Source organism: Camarhynchus parvulus, chromosome 1, assembly GCF_901933205.1.
Source record: "Camarhynchus parvulus chromosome 1, STF_HiC, whole genome shotgun sequence".
Lineage (NCBI taxonomy): Eukaryota > Metazoa > Chordata > Aves > Passeriformes > Thraupidae > Camarhynchus > Camarhynchus parvulus.
This window is the reverse complement of record NC_044571.1, coordinates 73,526,875-73,550,823: the sequence shown is the minus strand read 5'-3', so window position 1 is coordinate 73,550,823 and position 23,949 is coordinate 73,526,875. Positions and strand designations below refer to the sequence as shown.

At 37.8% G+C, this 23,949-nt stretch overlaps 1 protein-coding gene across 4 annotated transcripts in view; it reads left to right on the top strand.

The window, feature by feature from the left end:
• ATM (ATM serine/threonine kinase) overlaps nt 1-15,622 on the top strand; it is a 58,054-nt gene extending 42,432 nt beyond the window's left edge. For 2 of the 4 annotated variants that reach the window (XM_030949535.1, XM_030949544.1), the window contains exons 49-63: nt 1,250-1,467; nt 2,170-2,377; nt 2,970-3,083; nt 3,493-3,651; nt 4,801-4,939; nt 5,295-5,377; nt 6,621-6,761; nt 7,724-7,840; nt 9,011-9,160; nt 9,922-10,087; nt 11,275-11,361; nt 11,456-11,570; nt 13,125-13,188; nt 13,853-13,989; nt 14,118-14,301. In XM_030949535.1, the coding sequence (XP_030805395.1) occupies nt 1,250-1,467; nt 2,170-2,377; nt 2,970-3,083; nt 3,493-3,651; nt 4,801-4,939; nt 5,295-5,377; nt 6,621-6,761; nt 7,724-7,840; nt 9,011-9,160; nt 9,922-10,087; nt 11,275-11,361; nt 11,456-11,570; nt 13,125-13,188; nt 13,853-13,989; nt 14,118-14,301 (2,082 nt within the window). Of the gene's footprint in view, nt 1-1,249; nt 1,468-2,169; nt 2,378-2,969; nt 3,084-3,492; nt 3,652-4,800; nt 4,940-5,294; nt 5,378-6,620; nt 6,762-7,723; nt 7,841-9,010; nt 9,161-9,921; nt 10,088-11,274; nt 11,362-11,455; nt 11,571-13,124; nt 13,189-13,852; nt 13,990-14,117 lie in introns of all 4 variants that reach the window. The other 2 variants (XM_030949527.1, XM_030949554.1) reach the window with 2 other exon arrangements.
• The last annotated feature ends 8,327 nt before the right edge of the window (nt 15,623-23,949 follow it).

Sequence of the window (23,949 nt, the reverse complement as noted above, 5' to 3'; positions counted from 1 at the left end):
TAAATGTTCAGAATATGGTTTTGTAGAAATCACAGTGAAATGTCTTTTATTGGCTTAGAAGTGCAGTGATTACAACTACTTGTCTAGTTTCCCTTTCCTGTTCCCTATCCCTGCCTCTTCCTTCTCAGGACAATTATTCACTCACCAGCTTTTTAGTACAGCCATTCTTTTTAGTACAACCATTCTAAAAAGAAAGCCATTTTAAAAGCCATTGTATTTCAGAGAACCACACAATCAATCAGGTTGGAAAACACCTCTGAGATGATGGAGTCCAACCTGTGACCCAACATCCCCATGTCAACCAGACCATGGCACTGAGTGCCGCATCCACTCTTTCCTTAAGCTCCTCCAGGGATGGTGACTCCAACACCTCCTGAGCAGCCCACTCCAGTGTCTGATCACCCTTCCTGTGAAGAAATTCTTCCTAATATCCAACCTGAGCCTCCCCTGGTGCAACTTAAGGTTAAGGTTGTGTCCTCTTGTCCTATCACTTGTTACCTGGGAGAAGAGCCTGACCTCCCACCTGGCTACACCCTCCTTTCAAGCAGTTGTAGACAGTGATAAGGTCACCCCTGAGATGCTGCAAAGTCTTGGTCTAGTGTTTCAAACCGCTGTAGTTTTTTTGTTTTGAACTTTTAGCCAGTAATAGGAATGTTTGTATTAATATTTGGCCACTCCGCATTTCTTTATTTCACGCTAATTTGTGAAACTCAACATAGCTGCCTTTCTCTGTTGCTATCTATATGCTTTCTTCACTCTGATGATTTGAATCCATTACTTTCTTATATAATTTCCTTTACTTTTCCACTTCTGGACTGTCTTCCATTTTTTTTCTCACCAGCTTGTGATACAAGGCTATAAGACTGTTTTAAAACTTCATGCCTTGTTACTGTAAAAGATAAAAGCATGGAAAATTCCTGTATGGCTATTAAAGCTGCTTCATACAGGATAATTTTTTTTGACTGTTTGCACTGAAACATTTCTCAAAGATTAAATTCACTTAGGAGAAAAGTATTCAGCCTGTTAGATTCATTTTGTATGCATATTTATTCCATCACAGGCAGTATTAAATAATCTATTCAAGCAGATGACCCTGCCTGAGCAGGGAGGAAGTTGAACAAGATGAGCTCCAGAAGTCCCTTCCAGCCTCAACCATTCTGTTTTTCAGTGAGAACAGAGTTTCATCAAGTTTTATGCAGCACTGTTTATCTGATTATTGATCTTACCTTTATGGTAACTTCTCCTTTAGGCTGTGGAAATTGCAGCAAGCCACAGTGGAGACAGCAGTGATGAGCTGAAGAAAGGAAAGATGAAGGCTTTCCTCTCCTTGGCTCGTTTCTCTGATAATCAGTACCAGCGAATTGAGAATTACATGAAATCCTCAGAGTTTGAAAATAAGCAGGCCTTGCTGAAGAAGGCCAAGGAGGAGGTTGGTCTCATCAGGGAGCGTAGGGTTCAGACCAACAGGTGAGCATTAAATGGAGACTGGATACTCTGGAGCTGTCACAGGCTCCAGCTCAACTCTCTGGGCACCAGCTGCAGCGTGGGTCACATCCCTACAGCTGCACTTTCCCTTCTCCACGAAGCCGTGGCCAGATCCACAGTGCTTGTTGTGAATGGTTTCTGAACTGTGCCTGGACATGGTCCAGGTGTGTGCTGGATAGTGTGGGCCAAAACTAAGCCAGGGACACAGTGTGGCTGATCATGGCCTGGAATTCATGTGTATTTCCTGGATCTGTTCAGTTTATTTGACATTCGGCATTTTTCTCTCTTTCACATTGAGTGAGAGAGTAGAATTAAATTTAATACAGAATTCTTAAAGATTTAGTAAGAGCAACTGCAAGTGAGCAGAAAAGGATGAACTTCAGCTGCTGGAAACTGAAGTCATTACACAAATGATCTGTACTGGATATTCACATTTATACCAATATTGAGATTAAATCAAGAAGACAGAAGACAGGAAGTTTACTTACAGCAGTGGGTCTGTGTGCACATACAGCAAGGGAGTAGCTCCCACAATACAGTTTCTTAGTTGTTTATTTTACTGTGCTTGTACATACAAATCAACTTTAAAAATGTTAAATTAATAAGTGAGAGACATAGGGAATGCCTTGCTGTAAGTTGATTAAGAAATAATTTGTTGTTTAAACATGACATCTGTTCATGTAGATACACAGTGAAGGTTCAGCGAGAACTTGAGCTGGATGAAGGGGCAATACAAGCCCTGACCGAGGACCGTAAACGCTTCTTGTGTAAAGCAGTGGAGAACTACATCAGCTGTTTACTAAGTGGAGAAGAACATGATATGTGGATATTCCGACTCTGTTCCCTCTGGCTTGAAAATTCTGGAGTTGACAGAGTCAATGAAATGATGAAGGTATATGTGTGCTCCATTTTTTTTCCTAATGCTTTGGCAAATAAATATCCATCTTCTTCTTCTCTTGTATTTCTAGAAGATGAATTATGTAGCTCCTTAACATTTCCTAAAAACTTTCTTTTTTCAGTTGTCATTGCTTATCAATTAGTTATTCACCAGTGAGGCCTGTAATTCTCAATGCATTTAATTTAACTTTAATTAGCATTTTAATTTGACACGTCTGTATGATTAAGCATATCTCATGATCGTTTACTGTGGTCCCCTTGTTCTTCACATACCTTGGAATCTACCCATCTTCAACGTCCATAGGTACATTATTCTTGTTTATATTATATATACTTTCAGGTGAAAAGCCATGAAAGGTAGATGGAAATAGTACTCCTATGAAGGACTTGCAACATTTAGGAGGCATGGGCCAAGATGATATGATACTCACTGAATTGCTGCTTGATCAGATAGGCCATGATAATTCTTAATTTTAAATTATTATTATTATTATTATTGTTGTTGTTGTTGTTGTTGTTGTTGCAATTTTTTTAGTACAGCTAGTTTAGTTTAGTACAGCTCTCTAACTGAGTTTTCTCTCCTGCAGCAAAATGCACAGAAGATCCCTTCATACAAGTTCTTGCCTCTGATGTACCAGCTGGCTGCTCGAATGGGAACTAAGATGATGGGTGGTCTAGGATTTCATGAAGTTCTGAATAATGTAATTTTTGCTTTTCTTATCTAAAGATACCTTGACTGGCTTGGTAGTGCCTACTTCTAAACAATATCCACCTTCCTCTGAGCAGTTACAGCCAGACGAGTTACATGGGTGATAAGGGTGTATTAAAAATGAGTGATGCCAAATCAATATGTTGGGGGAAGAGGATTGGGGACTTCTTTAATTTCTTAACTTAAAAAATCAACTTTATTGATTTTCTTGTAATATAAGAGTAGTTTTATGCAGTTATAGAAATGTACTTTTAATGTTTTTTCAGTTGTGGAAAAGTATTGCCTTTTATTTCATCTTAGGAACCTTAGAAGTTCAAAAGAAATAATAATGTTAATTAAGTATTGTTTTTTTTCTCTTCTGTACTGTTTTCAATAATGGGATCTTTTTCTTTTGTTGGCAGCTATTGTCTCGAATTTCACTGGATCATCCACATCATACTTTGTTTATAATATTAGCTTTGGCTAATGCTAACAAAGATGAACTCCTCACGAAACCAGATGCAATAAGAAGAAACAAGTTAATTAAAAATGCACCAAAAGAGATCTCCCAGCTTGATGTGGTGACTACAAAAACTTCTATTCTATTAATCACATTCAATCATTTAATTTTGTTAAAAAATGAAAAAACCCAAAACATGTAGAGGGGTGTTTTAGTATAGAGCTCATTAGCAGACTTTTGTTAAGAAGCAGTAGGAGGGAAACAGTACTTTTAATAATTAAAAAACCCCTTTTGTGCATACATAGGTAAGTATTATTGAAAGTAATCATTACAGGTTGAGCAAAATACAGTTAACATTTTGTGCCACAAATAGCCCTGATTATTGCAGACTCTTGTGATAAAAGTCCCTGATGTGTCATTCTGTAAAAGGCATTATAGATGCAAAAAAGACTTGAGTGGCTTTATTGTTGAAAGTACATACTGAATTGGATATTTTTTTCTGCTTTGAGTGGTAACATGTTCCATCTAAGCAGTTTGCCTTGTGCACTATATCTTTTGGTCCTTGATATGTTAAAAGCCATGCTGATAGGTACTACTGAACTGTGGTTTCATGATAATGTTGGTTTTGCTTAATTTTTGTTTAACCCGTCTTTGGAATCATCCCACATCTAAAGTGTTGCCCCTTCTTTCCCCCATCACTGTAGGCCAGACATGGTTGGTTGTCATTGTCCTCCTACCCCCCACACTGATACATTTTTTCACCACACTTTTATGTGGCTTCTTTCTCTCACATCTGTAGTTCTTTTGTGATTCCTCCCCTTAGGATTGGAATTATGCTTAAGTAAGTCTCTCAGAGCCAGACACAGAAGGAATGCATGGACAGTTTTCTGTCTTTTGCATACAAGATTTTTTTCTTCAGCTGGGAGGAAATAACAGAAGCAGACAGATGGTGGAAGAACATCTAAAAACATGTCTGTCCTTTTTTCTGAAGAACTTTTGCATGTCTTTTGTGCTTTGCCTGGACAGGTTTGCTCCCTCTCCGTTGCCAATAATATTTTACATTACTCATTGTCTCAGATCAGACAGCACAGAATTTTTTCTTAAAATTATTTCAGGTGATCTCACAAAGGTCTGTCCATTGCTGCAGTTTGCTCTGTTTTCATAGGACATATCTCAATTGTACTTAATTGAGTGCGTGTTATGATGCATCTTTAATATTAAAAAATACAGTGGACAAGATCTGATGTTTGTTTTCCTTGGATTTTTTTAGGACAGAATGGAAGCTGCCAGGACAATAATGAATATTGTAAGGAAAAGAAGAGCTCCTATGGTTAGAGACATGGAAGCACTTTGTGATGCTTACATCACATTAGCAAATTTAGATTGTACTCAGTGGAAATCTGAAAGAAGTAAGTCTTAGGAAAACTGGGTTTTGTTTTAATAATGAAGATAGGTTTTATTTTCCCAGATTAAAAAGTGTATTTCTAAATGCTGATATTTAGTTAAAAGAGGAAATAGCATTGTGTCCTATTTTTGATAGATATAGAATATAGTCTGGATTAAAAGTCATAGTAATTACTTGCACTGTAGGGCTCAGACCCTTAGTATGACACTCCAAAAATCACTAGTTGTCCTATGGTCATCTTCATGAGTAAAAGTATGCAGTGAAGTTTTGGGTCCTAAAAGCAATATAAGCTGGGTTTTGTCAGTTCAGGTGTATTTCATAGCTCTGAATTTAAAAATAATAATGCCTCTTAATTACAGAAGGAATAAGTATTCCAGCTGACCAGCCAATCATTAAACTGAAGAACTTGGAGGATGTTGCTGTTCCCACCATGGAAATTAAGGTGACTGAAGTTGGAAAAATATACACTATAATCCCATCATCATAGAACCATCTTCAGGCTTTTGTAATGGCAGTCATCTCTTCATCCAATTCCCATGGTCTTTACAGGTCCACCTATGGGGATACTTCCTTGTCAGGTGGGAGGTGCAGGCTGAGATGGTTTCCTTAGAAGACCATGATCCCAGGCACTATGTGTGCTGGATAGTGGTTTATTGTACAAAGAGAGTTTGCCACTGTTACCTCTGAGTAGTCTCTCATTATTAAAAGGGATATCATAGTGAGCTCCCTAACTCAGCCAGGGGATTTGGGAGTGGGAATCTCCTGTGCTGTAGCTGCTAGCTCAGAGTTTCAGGGAGGCAACTGAATGTCACAGAAGGTGTGAGAATTAATAGCGTGCCTTTTCTGCTGTTCCTGTGCTTTCACCATTCAGTAATGGGCAATGATCCATTCCCATTGGCTGGATGGGTGCACAGGCACTCCCCATTTGATACCACACACTCCAGCTGGGAAACTGCAGTTTCAGGAGTGTAGAGTTGCTTTTTTGACCAGCATATAAGTTTAAATGTTGCAAGGTCAGAATTCCTTGTGTTGAAATCCCTTGGGCTATGTCTCTAAAGCTGAATAAGTCAAGGGACTGTTTTAAGGTATTTGACTTCAGAAACCAGAAGTTGCCACCCAGGTTAAATATCATCTGTTTGTAGGGCTCCAGTTGGCCCCAGGTGTTGCTCCTTTGTACAACTGGATCATTCTTTTCTTTGCCTTTCTTCACCTCCAGTACAGACTGACTGAAATGGCTGCAGCTCTGTGCTGTAGCCTCCTGGGGCAGTATTCCTCTGGAGCATGAGGATACAGGGGGTGGCTGAGGTATAGATCCTGTACCCTGCAGCAGGTTTGGGATTGTAGATTTGGTCCTTAGATTAGTCTAAGGCTAATGCTCCCCAGCTATATGTGAGCAGTTTCTTGGGACAGTGCTAGCTGGGACATTGTGTCACAGCTTGTTTAGTGGAAGTCTGCAGTACCACGTCCCCTCTGCCAATGAGGTGAACAAGGAGGAATAAAAAAAAAAATCCTTTGCTCAGCATATTTTCATAGCCTTTGTGGTATTATCTTTGTAGGTGATGGAGTGCTCATACTAATATTTAGCATATAGTCTGCTAATGAGGTTTGCAAAGAACTTATTACTGCTTTGTCTGAGTGAAATGGAGGTAATATTTACATTCATTTTAATGTATTTTTAATTTCAGGTGGATCCCACAGGACAATATGAAAATTTGGTGACAATAAGTTCATTCAAGCGAGAATTTCGTTTAGCAGGAGGCATAAATCTGCCTAAAATAATAGATTGTGTAGGATCAGATGGTAAAGAAAGGAGACAGCTGGTTAAGGTGGGTTCTGTCAGATGTAATGATATCTCAGAGACTCAGCATGCTGGAAGTTTTTTTTTTAAGTTCTTCTGTCAGTTTTCTCATGTATCGTTTCTGTACCATGAGCAGACTTCTCACACTTCACTGTCAGTTTCCTTAGTTGAGGAATGCTTTAATAAACGAAATTGTGAAGTATTAATAAGTAATATAATATAAATAATAAGTAATTATATTAAATATGTTTGTAATTATTTTTTCAGCAGTGCATGTAATTAATATCTAGTAGCTTACCTGACAACTACCAGACTTGCCTGGTCATGTCTCAGCTGGTGACCTGAAGTGTTCTGTAAATAAGAACCATCAACATACTGTGTTAAATACCTCCTTTCGTCTTCCACATATAAAAATGTATTTGCAATTCAGAGACAGTCAAAAGCATGCACATAGAAGTAAAGATCTCTAAAAAACTTTATTTCTTCTTAGACTCAGCTAATTTCATTCTCTCTTTGAACACAAACATTGGGCAGTTGCTGGGAGAATTCTGTTTTGCTGCTAAGTATGGGTTAGTTTTGAAAGCTTTAAAAGAGAATCACTAGATCTGCATCCAGCAATCAAAACTGCAGTGCCAACTGATGCTGCTTCACCTGTGTGCTGGCTTGCTAAATAATGGTGAATCAAATACCTGTTTTTAAAAAGAGAACCATGAGACATTTAGGTTGATAGAAACCTGAATCAAATAACATCTGTCCCAAAAAAAAAGGGTGATGATTTAAGTTAATGATTGTTCTGTTTAAGCAGCTGAGCACTAACAGAAAACCAAATACAGACCAAAAAAGCAACTGTTAATTACATTTAATTGCAAGTGACTGTTGTGGAAAAGTAACTTGTGTTTTGTGCAATTTTTAAAATAATTTTTTTACTTGCTGAGCAAGAAATTGATGCTGAGAAGTGTTTTTCAACTGCTTTTTCTGTTGATGCTGAAGGGGCGTGATGACCTGAGACAAGATGCTGTCATGCAGCAAGTTTTCCAGATGTGCAATACATTGCTCCAGCAAAACACTGAAACAAGAAAGAGGAAATTAAATATCCGAAGATACAAGGTAACCCCGAACACTAAATTTTCTCTGTGGCAGCAGAGAAATAAAGCATATTTGCCTCTTCTCTTCTTTTTAACCCAAATGCAATATAAAAGGATTTTTATTTATGGGCTATTAAAATAGTCACTGTGCCTTCAGGTATGGAATAAATAATATATTTATTACAATTTAATTTTTTTCAAATCATTAAAATAAATTTATTGATGCCTAATATATATTTAAATACTCTTCAAAGATTTCTTTATATGAACTTTTAATTGAAAAGAAATTAGGTAATACACTGTCATTAAACTGTAAATTGCTAGTCATTAAACTTGAACATACAAGTTTGTTTATGAATTCTCATTTATTTGCCTTGTTATATTCCTTAATTAATAATTAATTCTAGTCTTGCAACATTCCTTACAAATAAATTCAGAAGTCCCATCTAGGGTCTTTCATGCAGAATTTGAACTGTATTTTTTTGGAATTGGGAATATAATTCCAAATCTTAATTGGAATCAGAACTGGGAATAGGAATTGGAATTGGGAGTAAGAATTGCAATAAATTCTTATTGTGAATGAAGAAAGTGTATTTAAACAGGAACTTTTGCTTCCTCCTTTTATGTACTTGGCATTATAATAATAGCTGTGAAGGTGACCTCTAAATAAGTACTCTCAAAATATAAGCTCTTCTCTTTGACAAATGAGAAATGTGCATCTCTAAAGGTGCTTGTCTGTCTTGCTAGTGTGGTTTTAAGAATTCTCAGGTGGAGTTAAAGTCACTTTTTTTGAAAAATTTTCAAGTAGGACTCAGGTTTCTATGTGTGTAAAAATGAGTGACAGCAGGGAAAAATAGAATGGGTGAGAATAGAATTGTGACATATAGAGACTTTCACAAGAAAAGAAAATTGAAGGAAACAGGCAGTAGGTAATCATTACATGTCTAGTGGAGGGTTCACTGGGCTAGGAAAAAATTGCAATTAGTAGGTGAAAACATTTGTGTGGATTTTTATATATGTATATGTGTGTATTTAGAAGATATACTGAGGTGTCAGCTGCATGGTTTGGCCTTCTTTGTCTTTTTAAACAAACAGAAATGTGCACCCGTGCTCTGCAGAGTGTGTGTTCATAGTTGAGTGTGTTTAGCCTTCCCCCATGTATAATCTCCCCTCTGTGGTTTTGCTTTTCCAGGTGGTTCCCCTTTCCCAGAGAAGTGGAGTTCTGGAGTGGTGCTCAGGAACAACTCCCATTGGAGAGTTCCTTGTGAATGCTGAAGAAGGAGCTCACAAGAGATACAGGCCAAAGGATTACTCCAGTTATCAATGTCATAAAATAATTCTGGTGAGTCCAAAAAACTTAAAAAAACAAAACAAAACAAAAGCTGACTCATAATATTTACTGGGGGGGGAGGGGGTGGAATTTACAGAGAACTATGTACTATACCTTTGGTACATCTAATAATGACTATGACCAGTGGCATGGAATGGATAGACATTCAAACTTTCAGTTCAGTTCCACAGATCATAAGTTTATGATTTAAAAATTATGATCATAAGTTTATGGTAAGTTTCCTCACCGTAAGTTTACAAAATTGCAGTCAAGTATACCTGTTACTTTATATACCCATGATTGTGCAAGAATCTATTTCCTTTCAAATTGCTGTAGTAGTAACAGGATAAAAGTGTATTTTTATGCTTGGTGGAGCATTTGCATGGGAATGCGTGAGAATGACTTTCTCACAGTGACATGAGGCCATCAGATAAGCAGAGGTGCCAGAAGAGTGCAAAGAAAGGGTCTCCCAACAAGATCCATTTACCTGCACATGCCTATAAAATACATGCATCTGCTGCATCAAGGAAATAGGAGTGGTTTTTCCCATGTTTTTTAGCCTCCGAGTTGTGTATAAAAATAGAATTGTTTAGTAAGACAAGTAGTTAGGGTCATTAATAATTGCTGCCGAAAAAGGACAATAATTCTTAGCTCAGAAAGAGAAAGAAGTGATAAAAGCATTTGATGGAAGGGAGGTGAGGGGAAAGGAAGAAAGATTTCATTTCCTTCTGAAGCAGTTGGTCATGGGTAAAACGTTTCTTATGTGTTTAAAGGATGCCCAGAAGAAACATTCAGAAGAGAAATACAGAATCTTCATGGAAGTCTGTGAGAATTTTCAACCAGTGTTCCGGTATTTCTGCATGGAGAAATTCCTGGACCCAGCTGTGTGGTTTGAAAAGCGATTGGCATACACTCGCAGTGTGGCTACATCTTCTATAGGTATTGGATTAATTACAGTGGCTTTTTAGGTTACACAACCTAAGAGTTTCTACCATTTCATACATAGTGGCTGTCCTGCTTTTGTCACATGTCAAAAAATGCATAGTAGGGGGCAAAAAAGGCCAGCAAGAACATCAGCATTATTTTGTAATTAAGATTTCTGATTTGTTCCTCCACACCCCCGTTTTTGCTGCAGAAGGAATAATGAAATTCTGCATTTCTTTGTTTATATAGTGGTTTGTTTTCTTAGATTCTGGTAGTTTGGGTTTTTAACCTGACTTTATTTTTGTTGTTTGGGTTTAAAATGTATTCATTTCGCATGTAGCCTCTGATGCTTTAGCTGAATTGGAAAGCTCATTCTTTTGCTGTCTTTGTACTGGCATTATTATCCATGGCTGAAATGGTTATTTAAGCTTGGTTATTAAGCCTTTGTTTTCCCTGTCATAATAAAGAAAAAGAAGTACTTAAATGTAAGTACTGTGGATTTTTTTCTGGATGACTCAGTTCTGTACTGAGTCTCTGGAAGACTTTTGTTAGTAGATTTTAGACATTACAGTAGATCCCATTTTAGACAGTAACATGTTTGTGCATGCCCTTTTTACTGAAAAAAAAATAAGTAAATCTGCAGTTTAGTACAATTCAGATGAAAGATTTTTGTAGGAAATACTACTGCTGTCCACATCCATCAGCTAATAAAAACAGTAAAAGGTGTAAATTGCAATAAGGGAAATGTAGTTTGGAGTTTTTCTACATTTAAGGACAGTAAAGCACTGAAATAGGCTTACATGAAAGATCTTACAATTTGGATCACTGGAGATTTTTAAAACTGACTTAGACAACAGTTGTTTTGTTGGGGGGGTTGCTAATGTTAGTAATAACAAAAAACCTGATTTTATTATGCACTTGGCTTTTAATTTTTAAAAGATGCAATATTATTTGATGATCTTTGATCTACAAGTAGAAATGGGGAAGAAATCTGTGGAGCAGATAAAACAAAGCACATCTGTATGAGAATAAACTTTTTGCAATTTCATTCGGTCACCATTTTCTTTTTGGATTTGTGGAACGGTATTTGCTCTCTCTCTAGTCAACACTATATGTGGGAGAAGAAATAGTCTCACAGTAATCTTTCTTAAGCTTTCTGTGGTTTTTTTGACATAGTTTCAGCACTTACATTTTTGTTTCAGTTGGCTACATTCTTGGACTTGGAGACAGACATGTTCAGAATATCTTGATAGATGAACAAACAGCAGAACTGGTGCATATAGATCTTGGTAAGTAGGACATCAGGAGAACCTTTTTCTTTACTTAACTTTTTTTAAAAAAAAAGTTTTTTAAAAAAACCACTTTTATTTTCCTTTCATTTAGGGGTTGCTTTTGAGCAAGGCAAAATCCTTCCCACACCAGAGACTGTTCCATTTAGGTTAACCAGGGACATTGTGGATGGAATGGGCATCACTGGCGTGGAAGGGGTCTTCAGGAGGTGAGTGCTCCTGAACTGCACAGGGATGAGGAGGCAGCAGAGTACTTCCAGCTTTGTCATTGTCACATGTTAAATAGTTCTGATGCTTGAGAGGGGACTCAGATTTCTGCTGGTAACACCCAAACCTAAATACTGACCTTTAACTCCTATGCTTGTATTTATATAACCAGCTGCAAGCTCATTTTTGTTGCTCAGTGTTTCGTACTGTTCACTTGCCAATGGGTTAATGTCACCCTCTTGTGGAAGTTAGGGGGGGCTCAGTGTTTCCAAAGGCTCCACAGCTAAGTGTTGATTCAGAATGATTTTTTTTTCCTTTAGAACTGTGCATTTCTTTCAGAGCTATACTATATAATTAGAGCTGTGAAATGTCTTTGAACCAATTTGTTTTGACTCTAATTTCTGTTTAGTTTTATGTATGTAATTTGGAGTATTTTTTCCCTTTTGGATCATATATTTTATATTACTTTGTAAGTGCAAAATTTAAATCCCATAATAGATCTGGACTGCAAAACAGAAGAATCCCAAACACGTTTCAGTCAACCTCCATCCTATCTTCTGTGAATGACCCAAGGGATTCCTAAATAGCAGGACATTTCTCATTCCAGACTTGGATGATGTTTGTGAAGTAATGCTTGCAATCCCCAAATTTCATGTCTTTAAAAAAGCACACAGTGTAGGTGTTGTCTTTCTAAGGCAGCAATTAAGGTCAATAAGTAGTTCCTAGTACACCTTTGTCCCATGAAGGAGCAGTCACTGCCAGTTCTAGTCTAAAAACGATGCTGTCAAACTCACAGTTTGGTGTTAAGTCTGAAACCATGATACAGAAAAACCTGACTTGTTGGGCTCCAGCTGAAGTAAATAAGAATATCAAAGGGACTGATGCAGATGCTGTTTCTGCCTCAGCCACCCTGATTTGTACTTAACAGGTCAGGTGGCAGTGGTAAACAGGCCCTTGGCTCTGAATGTGTTCAGTTAACTTTGGTGTGTGTGCTCATCCTGATGTAGACAGATCCCAATCCCTGTTTCATGGGAGTACCTTTCCCATAGGATAGTTTGGCATTCCTTCCAGGAGCTTAGTTTGCTTGAAAGTGAACGCAGGTAACCACTTCTGTACCTAAATTCATTTGGAAGATTTCAGAACTTACTTACAGTCTGGCTACTGGATCTGCTCATTCATGGAAAACAGCCCTACCAAGATTCTCCAATTCCAGAGCACTCCAGCACATGTTTTCATCCAGCCAAGCAATGCTGCCATCGTGGCACACCCTAATAGGCAGTGTTAACTCAGTGGTTAATCCTGCATATCAAAATATTTCAGACAGTGAAACAGGTCATCCCTTTCCACAGAGAAATAATAATCAGTGAACTACACAGTCTTCTCTTGGTTTTACATGTCTGAATTTCTCTTTTTTTTCCCCCAGGTGAAATATCAGAGAGGTTACTCCTATGTTAAAAATTACACTTTAAGTAGAGCACAAATATACATTATTTAAATCACAAAAATACCATTTTATTTTACCAAAATAACCTAAAATTCTGTAAAATATTTTCTAGATGCTGTGAGAAAACAATGGCTGTTATGAGAAATTCTCAAGAAGCTTTGTTGACTATTGTAGAGGTAAGCATTTTTTCATGCCTTTGGATAGTAACCTGCCAGAATGGCTTCAGTTTCTTGTCTTTGTATGCATCACTGCACCAAGTACACTGCACCAAGTATTTAGGGTGTTTTGTACTGAATTAGAACGTAGTGGTGTTTGTCAGATTTGTTAATTCATGTAATCTTTGATAAAGTTGTAGCCAGTTTGCCTTTTCTATGGAAACTGTTTCCTTCAGGCAGTTCTCCCTCTTGAACATCTACATGCTTCTAGCCATAGTGCAACATTCCCAGCAGGAGTAATACTGATTCAGTTAAATCCTCTTTGCATAAGTCACAAAGAAGAGAATGAAACTGATTTTTGAAAGGAGGTTATACTGTGCATTAAAAGGTAATAATTCTGTTTAGTGCCTAGCAGTGTATTAAAAAATTCACTGCTGAGGTGGGACTGATAGCAAAACTTTGTGAAGTAGGAACCACACAAATACCTGCAAGTGTTCAGAAGCAGTTTTGTTGGGTAATTTACTAACCAATTTAGGCCAATTCTATTGATTAAAAAAAATAAAACCAAACCAAAACACTTACCCTCCTAATATTGTGGTTAGTGTGAGCATTTCCAACAGTGCTAGGGTACTGAACTAGCTGTAATTAACAGTTGAAATTAAAAAGAGGTTTATTTACTCTGTAGGTGCTGCTCTACGATCCTCTTTTCGACTGGACCATGAACCCTTTGAAAGCTTTGTATTTGCAGCAGAGGCCAGAGGATGAGTCTGACATGAGCTCTACACTTGGTACTGATCCACAAGAACCTAAAAGAAAAGCCAGGTGCAAGATTTTTCTTACCCTCCTCTTGCTGCACTGTTGCCTTGCTTTATGGTTTTCTCACTGGATGTTGTTCATGTTGTTCAGGATCCATACCTAGAGCACCTCTTTTTCTTTTTTTATTCTGCCAGCAGTGATGACCAGAGTTTTAACAAGGTGGCTGAGCGTGTTCTGATGAGACTTCAGGAGAAGCTGAAAGGTGTTGAGGAGGGAACAGTGCTCAGTGTGGGAGGGCAGGTGAACCTCCTCATCCAACAGGCCATGGACCCTAAAAATCTGAGCCGTCTCTTTCCCGGATGGAAACCCTGGGTGTGACTTGGAAGGATCCAGCACGCTTTTAGAAGAAACTTAATTTTTTTGCACCAAGCATTCTAACATTTCAAACTGGTATCTCACAAAATTTATATCAAGAGCAACCATGATGCCTTATCCATATTAGCATTTGGTGGATGGTTTGGGGTTTTTTTCAATAACCTGTTACTGAGAAACATTTTTTATTCTGCTTAGGTTCATCCTACAGTGTAAACCACCAAGCACTGCTTTGATGTTCCTTGTGACCCACAAGGACTTTGCTTGGGCAGACTGGATGTGTTGTGTTCTTAAAACACAGGATTCATCACTGCTGTGTATCTGCTAAAATGCAGGACTCCTATATCTGGCAGTGGTAACATGACTGTGTAGAATGGATGATCCAAAAACCAGGGTTCATGACGTAACCACCTAAACTACATGTCCAAAAGGGTGTTATACTTTCATTTCACAGTGAAAGAAAAGAAAACCAGAGAACCTCATGTGTAATGAATCCAGGGGTTTTGGGGTTGGGGTTTTTTAAGCTTAGTTAAATGGACACTTGTGTATATAAATGACAACTTTAGGTCAAATAAAATATGCTGCTTTTTTTTTTCCTGTTGTAAATTAAATTATGCTGGTACTTTATATTACTCTAATAGTATAAAACAATAAAAAATATTTAGCTTTTGTTGCTCTGCCTTCCTTGACAAGACACATTGACCATACATTGAAACTAAGCGTATTGGAAATGCCTGTAAAAAAAACCAGTCACTGTATCTGCAGTAAACATCTCTCAGAAACACTGAAGTTGTATTCTGAGCACAAAAATCTCATTCTGACTGCATGTGGTTTTACAGAAGACATTGCTCCTTCTTAAAAGTAAAAAAATCAGGTAGTCAGTGAATATGGATAATCAGAGAATCCATTCAAATAATGATCTAACTTGCATAGTTAATCAATCATCCCAAACCATCTTTATATTTCAAAATAGGAATAAAGGTTGGTATACCCTGACATTATCTTAGTTTACATTTCACCCAATATTGTTTTTACAGCAGTATAAATTAAGAACTTCTGTTCCAATCAGCATTTAATGAGTTTTTATTTGTACAGCATTCCCACAACTTTTATGCTATAAAGATATTGTCTGTATGGCAAAATGAGTCTTCCGTAGTGTGTTTTCATGCAGCTGACATAAATTTCTGTTGATCCTTGTAACCAAAAGTGCATCCTGGCTTTTTTTGTGGGGAGGAAATACTGTCCAATGATCTGTTTGTTCTCTGAAAATTAAAGTAACTGACAGAGCCCATGCTCTTTATGTGAAACTTAAAGGACACTTAGGAAAGGGAGAAACGTCCTGTCAAGCAATGGCAGGTAGGAAATGACTAAACAAAAAGTCCTTAAAGTATTTTTGTTCACCAGAGACTGTCCTGGGCTGGATCTACAATGTTACTGTATTCCATATCTGTTTGCACCCAAAAATTCTTACTGTCTCATATTAATCGTGGTAGTATTTTTGTACATTATATCCTCAGTAAAGGGAGAGCAGAACTTGCTTTTCTGTGATTTTTTTTTCCATCTAGATACAGATCTTTTAGATTCTCATCAGTTGTTAACTCTTCCATACAAACCCAGCTTTTACCTCCACATACATGTTCCCCATACTACCTCTGTCTGTGGTAGGGAGTCCTTGATATTTCCCATGGAGATAGATTCTGATTTCTAGAAGACCAAATGTTTAGCTGTAGGTGTTTCTCAAGGCACTGCAGAGAAAACAGTGGCTTTGGAAACTCTATCCAAAAAGTGGTCCATACAGAGTTCAGACTATATAAAATAAACAACTAGTAAGGCATTTGTACTGCTCATGACTCACCTGGAATGTCCAACCACCTTCCAGTCATTGTACCCTGAGCTCACCTTTGCCTGGACACTACTGTTGGACTTGGGCCCATCAAGCCAAAGGAAAACCTGAAATTACATAGTTGTACAATAGCTGAAGCTTGTGGTGTGCATATTCTTCAGCATACCTTCCCAAGCCACTGTGCTTTTAACCTAATTTAACTTCATACATTTTATCAACACAACCAGTCATTGTTAGACAGAGGGTTACATTTTTTCTTCAAGTCTCCAGCCCTGCTTCCAAGCCCTTAAACATGCCATGGAAGTTCTGGATGTCACTTATCAATAATCAAGATGCTTTGCCTAAATGAGTGCCTCTCATGGGCAGCTCCCAAAACAAATGTTTTTATGGAGGAGAGACTCTTGGAGTGCCCTGACCTGTGTTCAGGCAGCTGGCACGTCAGGACTAGACCAGTGCTCCTTGGTTAAGATTTTCATTCCACAAAGTTTGCCAAGATGCCTGAAATAGCTCACACGTTATGTAAGCCTTTAATTGGAAAGCAACATCGCCTTACTCAAAAACTAAAAGTCAGTTACTCTAATCAGACATAAAAAAGGAAGCAATGTCTAACCAACCTTGCTTAGTATCTCTGTCTTCACATTGGTTTGCATTTCCTTTTCCTACCAGACTCCCTGCACCCACAGCCCAGTGGATGTAAACACTGTTGAGCCAAACCCCGGGCAGTGCTATCCACTGTCCCTTTTGCACCGTTTCTGAAACGAGCTCTCTGACAAACCAAAGCTGAGAAAAAGCCAAGTGGTGCTGCCTGAAGCTGAGCCCATAAAGTGGGTGATGGCTGAGCAGCGTGGGGCATTGGGGGTCCAGCTTGCTTGACCCATGGCCCTCGGGCTCCCTCACCCCTTTGTAATTTAGCAATAAAGGCAAAGACTTCAGTTAAGCAAAATCCCAGGTGAATTCCATGGTTCTTTAGGGCTTAGGGCTGATGCTGCAGACAAGCCCTGTGGTTTGGCTTCATCTTCCCTAAAAGCAATACTGACTGTGACATCCCCTCACAACATCCTGTCCTGAGGAACTTGTATGTTGTGAACTGCCAGAAGTAAAGCAAACAGCCTGGGACTGAGAGAGAACAATCACAGTTCAGAAGGGATTACTTTACAGGCTAAATGTATTTAAGTAAATGTTACTGAAACAGGTTAAAGATTAAAAAATCCTGATAATAAGAGCTAAAAATAAAGGATTCGTTTGTAACAACTATTTCAGCTTTTAGTATAAAGTTTGAGCATTAATTCAGCAATCTACTGTGCAGAAGCCTTGTGCTGTGCTCTGAAGTAATGTATTCTGAAAAATTAAATTATTGTAAATTCATTTTGAGCAGGACATTGACATTTATAAACAGCAGAGTCCACTATAAAAGCAGCTGACGAACTGACATTTGCTTTTTCAGTCAGGCAGTGCTTGTTTAGTCAGTTTTTCTGCTGAAATTACAACTCCACATCACAATGGAGTAGAGAAGATATAAACAAATACTAGAAAAATGACCACTTAGTCTTTGTATCCATTGAATAAAGGTCTTTCTCAGAGAAAAAGTGAACTTACTGGGGTTACATCTGGTCCTGATATGAAATCTGCTTCTCCTTCTTGAAAGGGAGTAAAAGCCTCTGTTCCACAGAAGTTATGGTGTGAATACGGATCATATTGTGACTTAATAAACTGGAAGTCTAAACAAGAGTGGAAACAAAAGTAAATATATAATTTACATCTTTAAAATGACACTATACATATACCTGCTACAAATCCTTATAACACTAACTTAAAACTTTAAAACAACCAAATAAAATCCAAGCTAGAGACAGTTGTATTTGTGCTGCAGAAATGGAGATATAAGCAAATTCAATTTCCTTAAGGTGGCTCATCTAACAAAGTAGTTTCTGTAATTATGAGACATATCTGATAATCAATGCTCTGGGGTTTGAGTCTTTTTTTTTTATACTTAATATTTTCCACTTCATATTGTTCCATAGTTTAAAGTGAAAAATTATTCCTCACAAAAAAAGTTTGTTTGCAGATTTTTTTCTAGACAACAGCGAGTCCTAAATCACCTCAAACAATTTTAATCATCTCAGTGTAAAGGAAAGGAGAATTTGGGTCTTTATATGATTTTGTTTTGGTTTTTAGACTTGCCTCACAACCTTAATCAGTTTATTATGTTAACACACCTATGCATTGCATAATGCATAAGTAGATCAAACACACTAAGAGCCCCTTGGCTATGTCAAAACACAGAAACTGGTGCCCTATCAGCACACAGCTGTCCTACCAGTGTAATTAAAACCAGTTTGAAATCAATTTATTTAGGTCTGTGAAAAGCACTGTGGGTGCAAACCTCCATGTGACACACATGTCATTATAATTATCTCTTCACTGTTCCCCTTAATTCGGTGATTTACACACAAGGTCTTGTAAAGCACTGACAATACATGAGAGATTGTGTTAAGGCAGACATTATGTACAGAAAGATGAACACAAACCTTTGAGCCTCTGCTCCTCCTCAGGATATGCAACAATTACTTCAAGCAATAGTGTCCTGTCATCATTCAGCTCCAAATTACCAGCTTTACTTTATGTAAAACATGTCAGTCAGCTTGTGGGCTCCCTGTTCTTCTCAACCACTTTCCTTCTCACTCCTACACTATTTTCTGAGTCTTTGTTCTAATGGTTATAAAGTACAATTTTTTTTTTTAAATTTCCAAAGCCCTTACTGAATGTGGCTCTCAGGCTGTCCCTCCCCTGCTTCATTCATTGTTTTCTGTTTTCATTAAAGCATCTGCATTACAGTTGTAGCTGAGGGGTCTTTTTATACCTTGTTGCTATGAAAGAACTACTCATCTCTTAATTTTAGGCATGCTTGAAGCTTTTAAAGTTAAATAATGCTTTAAGAATTTGCATGTCTACAAAACCATTTTAAGAAACTAATATGATTGTATTAAAAATGATGATATAAAAATATTTTTATATTTCTGTTGCATTTTCCAATTACTGTTTATTAGAACTATGAGTATCTCAGTACAGGAGTGATCCAATCGACTACACACCAAGGAGTTTAATGGATTTCTTAACTGGAGGAGGAGGTTGTTACAACATGTTGTCTATATAAAAATAAGTAATTTACTTTTATTGCTGGCTGTCGCAATGCATTTAACATATCCAGTTTATGAATAACTCATTATTTTGATATTGGTCTTCCAAGTCTCTCTATGAGGTAACTAGAATTTACTGAAAATGCATTCTCATCAACTTAGAAACCACTTCCTTGTAGAGTTGCTCATTTTTTTTATGATTTATACTCGCAGATTCAAAAAAAACAGCTGGTTTGTATTAAAGATTCATGATACCACTCCCATGTATTGATGTATGGCCTTTGTCAGTTTTTTGGGGTTTTTTACAAGAACACATTATTTCCTAATATTGGAAGTGTTAAATAGAAAGAAAGTTCTGCAAAGGACTGAATTTGCAGCCATTGATGAATTGTTTCTCTCCAAAAAGTACAGTCAGAACCAAAATAAACTTAATCCTAAAATAATTAAGTGCACATGCATTGGTGTTACAATCTTGCTTAACAAAGCCCTATGCCAACAATAAAACTCAATAAAACCAGTTAAATCATTAGAGTAATTCAAAATATAGATGTACCTAATTCTTCATTTTCCTTGTGTATAACTGAATTGAGGTATCTAATGCCATTGGGTGCATAACCCAAAGTTAAATAAGGAAGAAGAGGTTTGAGACAGAAATCAAATCACTATAGAAGAAAAGCAGAAATTTGGTAAAAAATGGCAGACATCTGGACAATAAAATAGCTTCCTTCCAGCAATTTCAGGGGAGGCAGCCATAATACTTAGGTAAATAGCCCAAAAGCATTAGATATTTACATAGGACAATGATTTTTCATGTCATTTAAACATCAAAATCAAGAGAAAAGCATTTCATGCCTAAATCAAAGCAGACCCATGTAGTAAGATATTTCAAGTAAAAGAACATTTAAGCACCTCATACCATTTTTCAAGTCTCCCTGTAGCACCCAAGTCAGAAGCCTACACTCCACAGGCTCCCTCTGTGGCTGCCAGAGCTGGAAGGGTTCTTCCCCAGAGCAATTTTACAAGAGCCAAGATATTAATTGCCCTGCGGAGATCTCAGTTTCTTCCTGCCGACTGCAGAAGAACCTTGAACAACTCTTCCTGATGTATCTCTGCCAAGGGACCAAAGACAGGTGGAATAAATCTGGACATCGAGAGCCTGCCATAAGAATCAGGTGTGGCTGAAATCAACAGAGAAACTAAGCTTGACCTGGGGGGAAGGGGGGAAAAAAAAAAAGCTGTGGTTTAGTAAAAGCAGAACCCCCACAAATCTCTAAGTCAATAACATTGACTTGAGAGTGGTTAGCACTGCAGAGATTGAGGATTTGGGAATCTAGTTTTATCCACTTTGAGTTGCTTTGCTGAACACATTTAGTGAATGCAAATGTTCTTAATGCTTTCATGCAGTGGCAATTTTGTGCATCGAGAATGAATACCACAGAGAATTCCCCATATGGTAAAGTGATGCTCCCAGTACCTCAGTACCTAGCCTGATTTTGATGACAGTGTCTGATGCAACACCTAGCAACTCTGTCTGCAAGGAAAGATAATGATCTGTAATGCTTGCATCCTACAGAGAAATTAGGTCAGAAAGGATTTTACTGTGGATATTCTGCTTCAATTACTTGGCAGTACTTGCAGAAACAGGCTCTTGATCAGGTTTAGTCCCTTTAGTAGAGAAACTAGAAAACTTGCAAAGCATAGTGAGGTTTCTAGCAGGCAGACAAAGCTGCCTAAAGAATACAGCATCTTCAGTCTCCCAAGAATAAGCAAAGGAAGTCAACTTGGCCTATAAATATTTTCATAATTATCAAGCAGCTTTCAAGTGGCTTGTAAGAGATGAATTCCAGCCCGTCATAATTAACTCTAAAAGACAGCTGCCTTCTGTGTGCTTAGTTTCTTCTGTTCTTCCTTCCCTTTAGTTTTGTCTTTACTTTGATGTTCAGCTTTGTTTTCCCTTGGATCACAGTTTCAGTTTTCAACCTCACAGTGCATCCATAACTGTGGGACCCAGAAAAGACTGGGGGCAATCAAAAATAACTGTCTGGTTTCAATTACTGTAATGAGCCTGATTTTACAACCCTATGCCACAACTATAAAGCAGTGGGACAGCCAGTAGTGGAACCCAACAGGCCACTCACTAGTAGAATGCATCTTACTTTGCATTGCACTCCCTAACTTGTACAGCCCTCATCTCCTGAGGGCAAATGCTCCTCACCAGAAGAGGAAGATCTGTTCCTCTAATACCTGCAGGTTCTTTGCTGTAAAGGAATATATGAGCACCCTGCAGAGAAGTGGAAAAATACAGAAAAAAGGTCTTTCTAACTTACTGTTGTGGAAAAAGCTGTGAACAGATTTTCCTATTCCAACCTTAGATAATTTTAGAACTTGAAATGGTCTAATACATCATATTAATGTAAGAGAAACTGAACACATTTTTAGAAGAAATAGTTTCTTTTTACCTTAGAATAAGCTAATAGTGAAAAATCTCTTACAGAGAAGTATGTATCAGTATAAAGTACAGTCCCACATTCACTACATAGAAAGCAGGTTGAAATAGAGCATCTAGATCCCTGAATTTATTTTTCCTGAAAATAACCACTGGGTGAAACTCAGCTCTTTTTCTCCAGCTTAGAATTTACAGAGGTACTCTGAAAAATAATGTTTTAGTCCTACACAACTTTCTGTTTTAATAAAATTAGCTCATCATATCCACATCATTTTCTAAGCTAATTCTTCTCTAGCTATAAGTAACTACTTGTGACCCTTGACGAATTCTTTTCCTCCTCCTTTTTAAGTAATAAGAGAGGATATATGTATAATTGATGAATTAGAGTCATCTGATGGACAAGCAAGTATGTATAAAGAGTCACTCTGTAAGTACATGACTGCATTAAAAACAAAAGACATGCACAGAAGGAAAAAAGCAGAAATAACAAAAGACAAAGCAGGAATAACAAAAGGCAAAGCAGGAATAATGAAAGGCAAAGCAGGCAGGAGCAGGTTTGTGAATGGTCTTTCACAAGAGCTGGTCCAGAAAACAGGCTTGGGTACCATAAGAGAGCAGAAAGGAGATGAGAGGTGAACAGGACACCAATGAAAGTTTGTAACAGCTCTGTGATCATCCTTGAAGTTGGGATAAACACGATTTGGGGTTCTCAGGCACATGGTGTGACTCGTGGGGTGTCCTGTGCAGGGCCAGGAGCTGGACAGGAGCTGGACTCCATGATCCTCGTGGGTCCCTTCCAACTGGCAGCTTTCCAGGAGATCACAGAAAGCCAACCCTGAGCAATGAAACTATCCCCATTTTAGATTTCTGGGTCCATGTATCTTTCCTTTCACCAAACAGTGCTTGTTTTCCCCTCAGCCTGACACTCAGGTGTAAGCTGCAACACAAGCTGAAACTCGTGTCATGGCTTGACAAATGTGCTTCCCACCAGCTGGGAATGAGCAGAGAAATCCATCTTTTGCTTTGAGGATCAAGCCAGGAGGAGGGGGTGACTCACAAGGAGCTGGCACTCCCACAGCAAGCCCTGTCTGCTCCAGGCCCAGGGTGTCTGGTGGCTGCCAGGGAGTGACTCTTGGTCATTTTTTCAAAAATTTAACGTTTGTTTAGTATGATACTTCTCTTACTAGTAGTTCTCTTACTAGTAGATACTTCTCTTACTGAATAGTTCTAGAGTTTAAATTAAAGTTGCATCAAGAACATTCAGGAAGGAGAGCATTGGTGAGTATCTTCCCTGTCAGAATATCCAATTACTTAATAACAGAAGAAAACAATACGTACTGCCAACAAAGTAAATTCTGTCCCAGCGTTCAATGACAGCTGTAGACATGCAATTGAATCTCCCAATAGATCATTTTAAAATGGATGTATATATCCATTTGTATTTTTGTGTAATGTCCATCAGTTTGGTAAGTAAGCAGAATCTCTATTTCTTAAATCAGAGATTACCAGATAAGAAAATAAATACATTGATTTCTGGATAGCCTGTGACCAGTTAGATATGGTAGCAGCATGTGTACTACTTTGACTTCCTTTGTCAGTAATGTGAAGACCTGAGAGATAACTATCATATTCACACTGCTGATCCAGCCCCAGGTAACGGGAAATTTTAAATGTATCAGAGAAAGAAGAAACTTTATTTCATTTTAATTTATTAATCCTTCTTATCATGTAGCATATTATCCTGTATTGTTTAATTTGTCACAGGCAAAAAAACCTGGAACAAACCAAACCCTAAAGTTTTTTAGTTTAAAATAAAAAAACATATATGGGTAGTGCTGTTAGATCAGCTAGATGGATAAAACCAGGTAAATAAAAGAGGAGAATGCCTGTACTGATTAAGCCAGGAGATACTGTTCCATAAAACCTGTTGCCTTTTATATAACAAAGAGTTTCAAAATCCTTGATTGAAGAAGAAGACATAAAGCACAGGAGAAAACACACCCTAGATTTGCTGATGATATTGCAACTTCTTTTCAAAGACAAAGACTTTGAAACAGTGATCAAAAAGCTGTGAAAGTAATAGAAAGTCTGTTTGAAAGCAGGCCAAACTACGCTCACAAGATAGCTTTTGAAACTACTCAGGCCAGTTGCAAGACACAGCTCTTGCCAGAGGCCCTCATCCCCATCAGTACTCCAAATTAAAATTTATTACAGAAAGCAATTACATG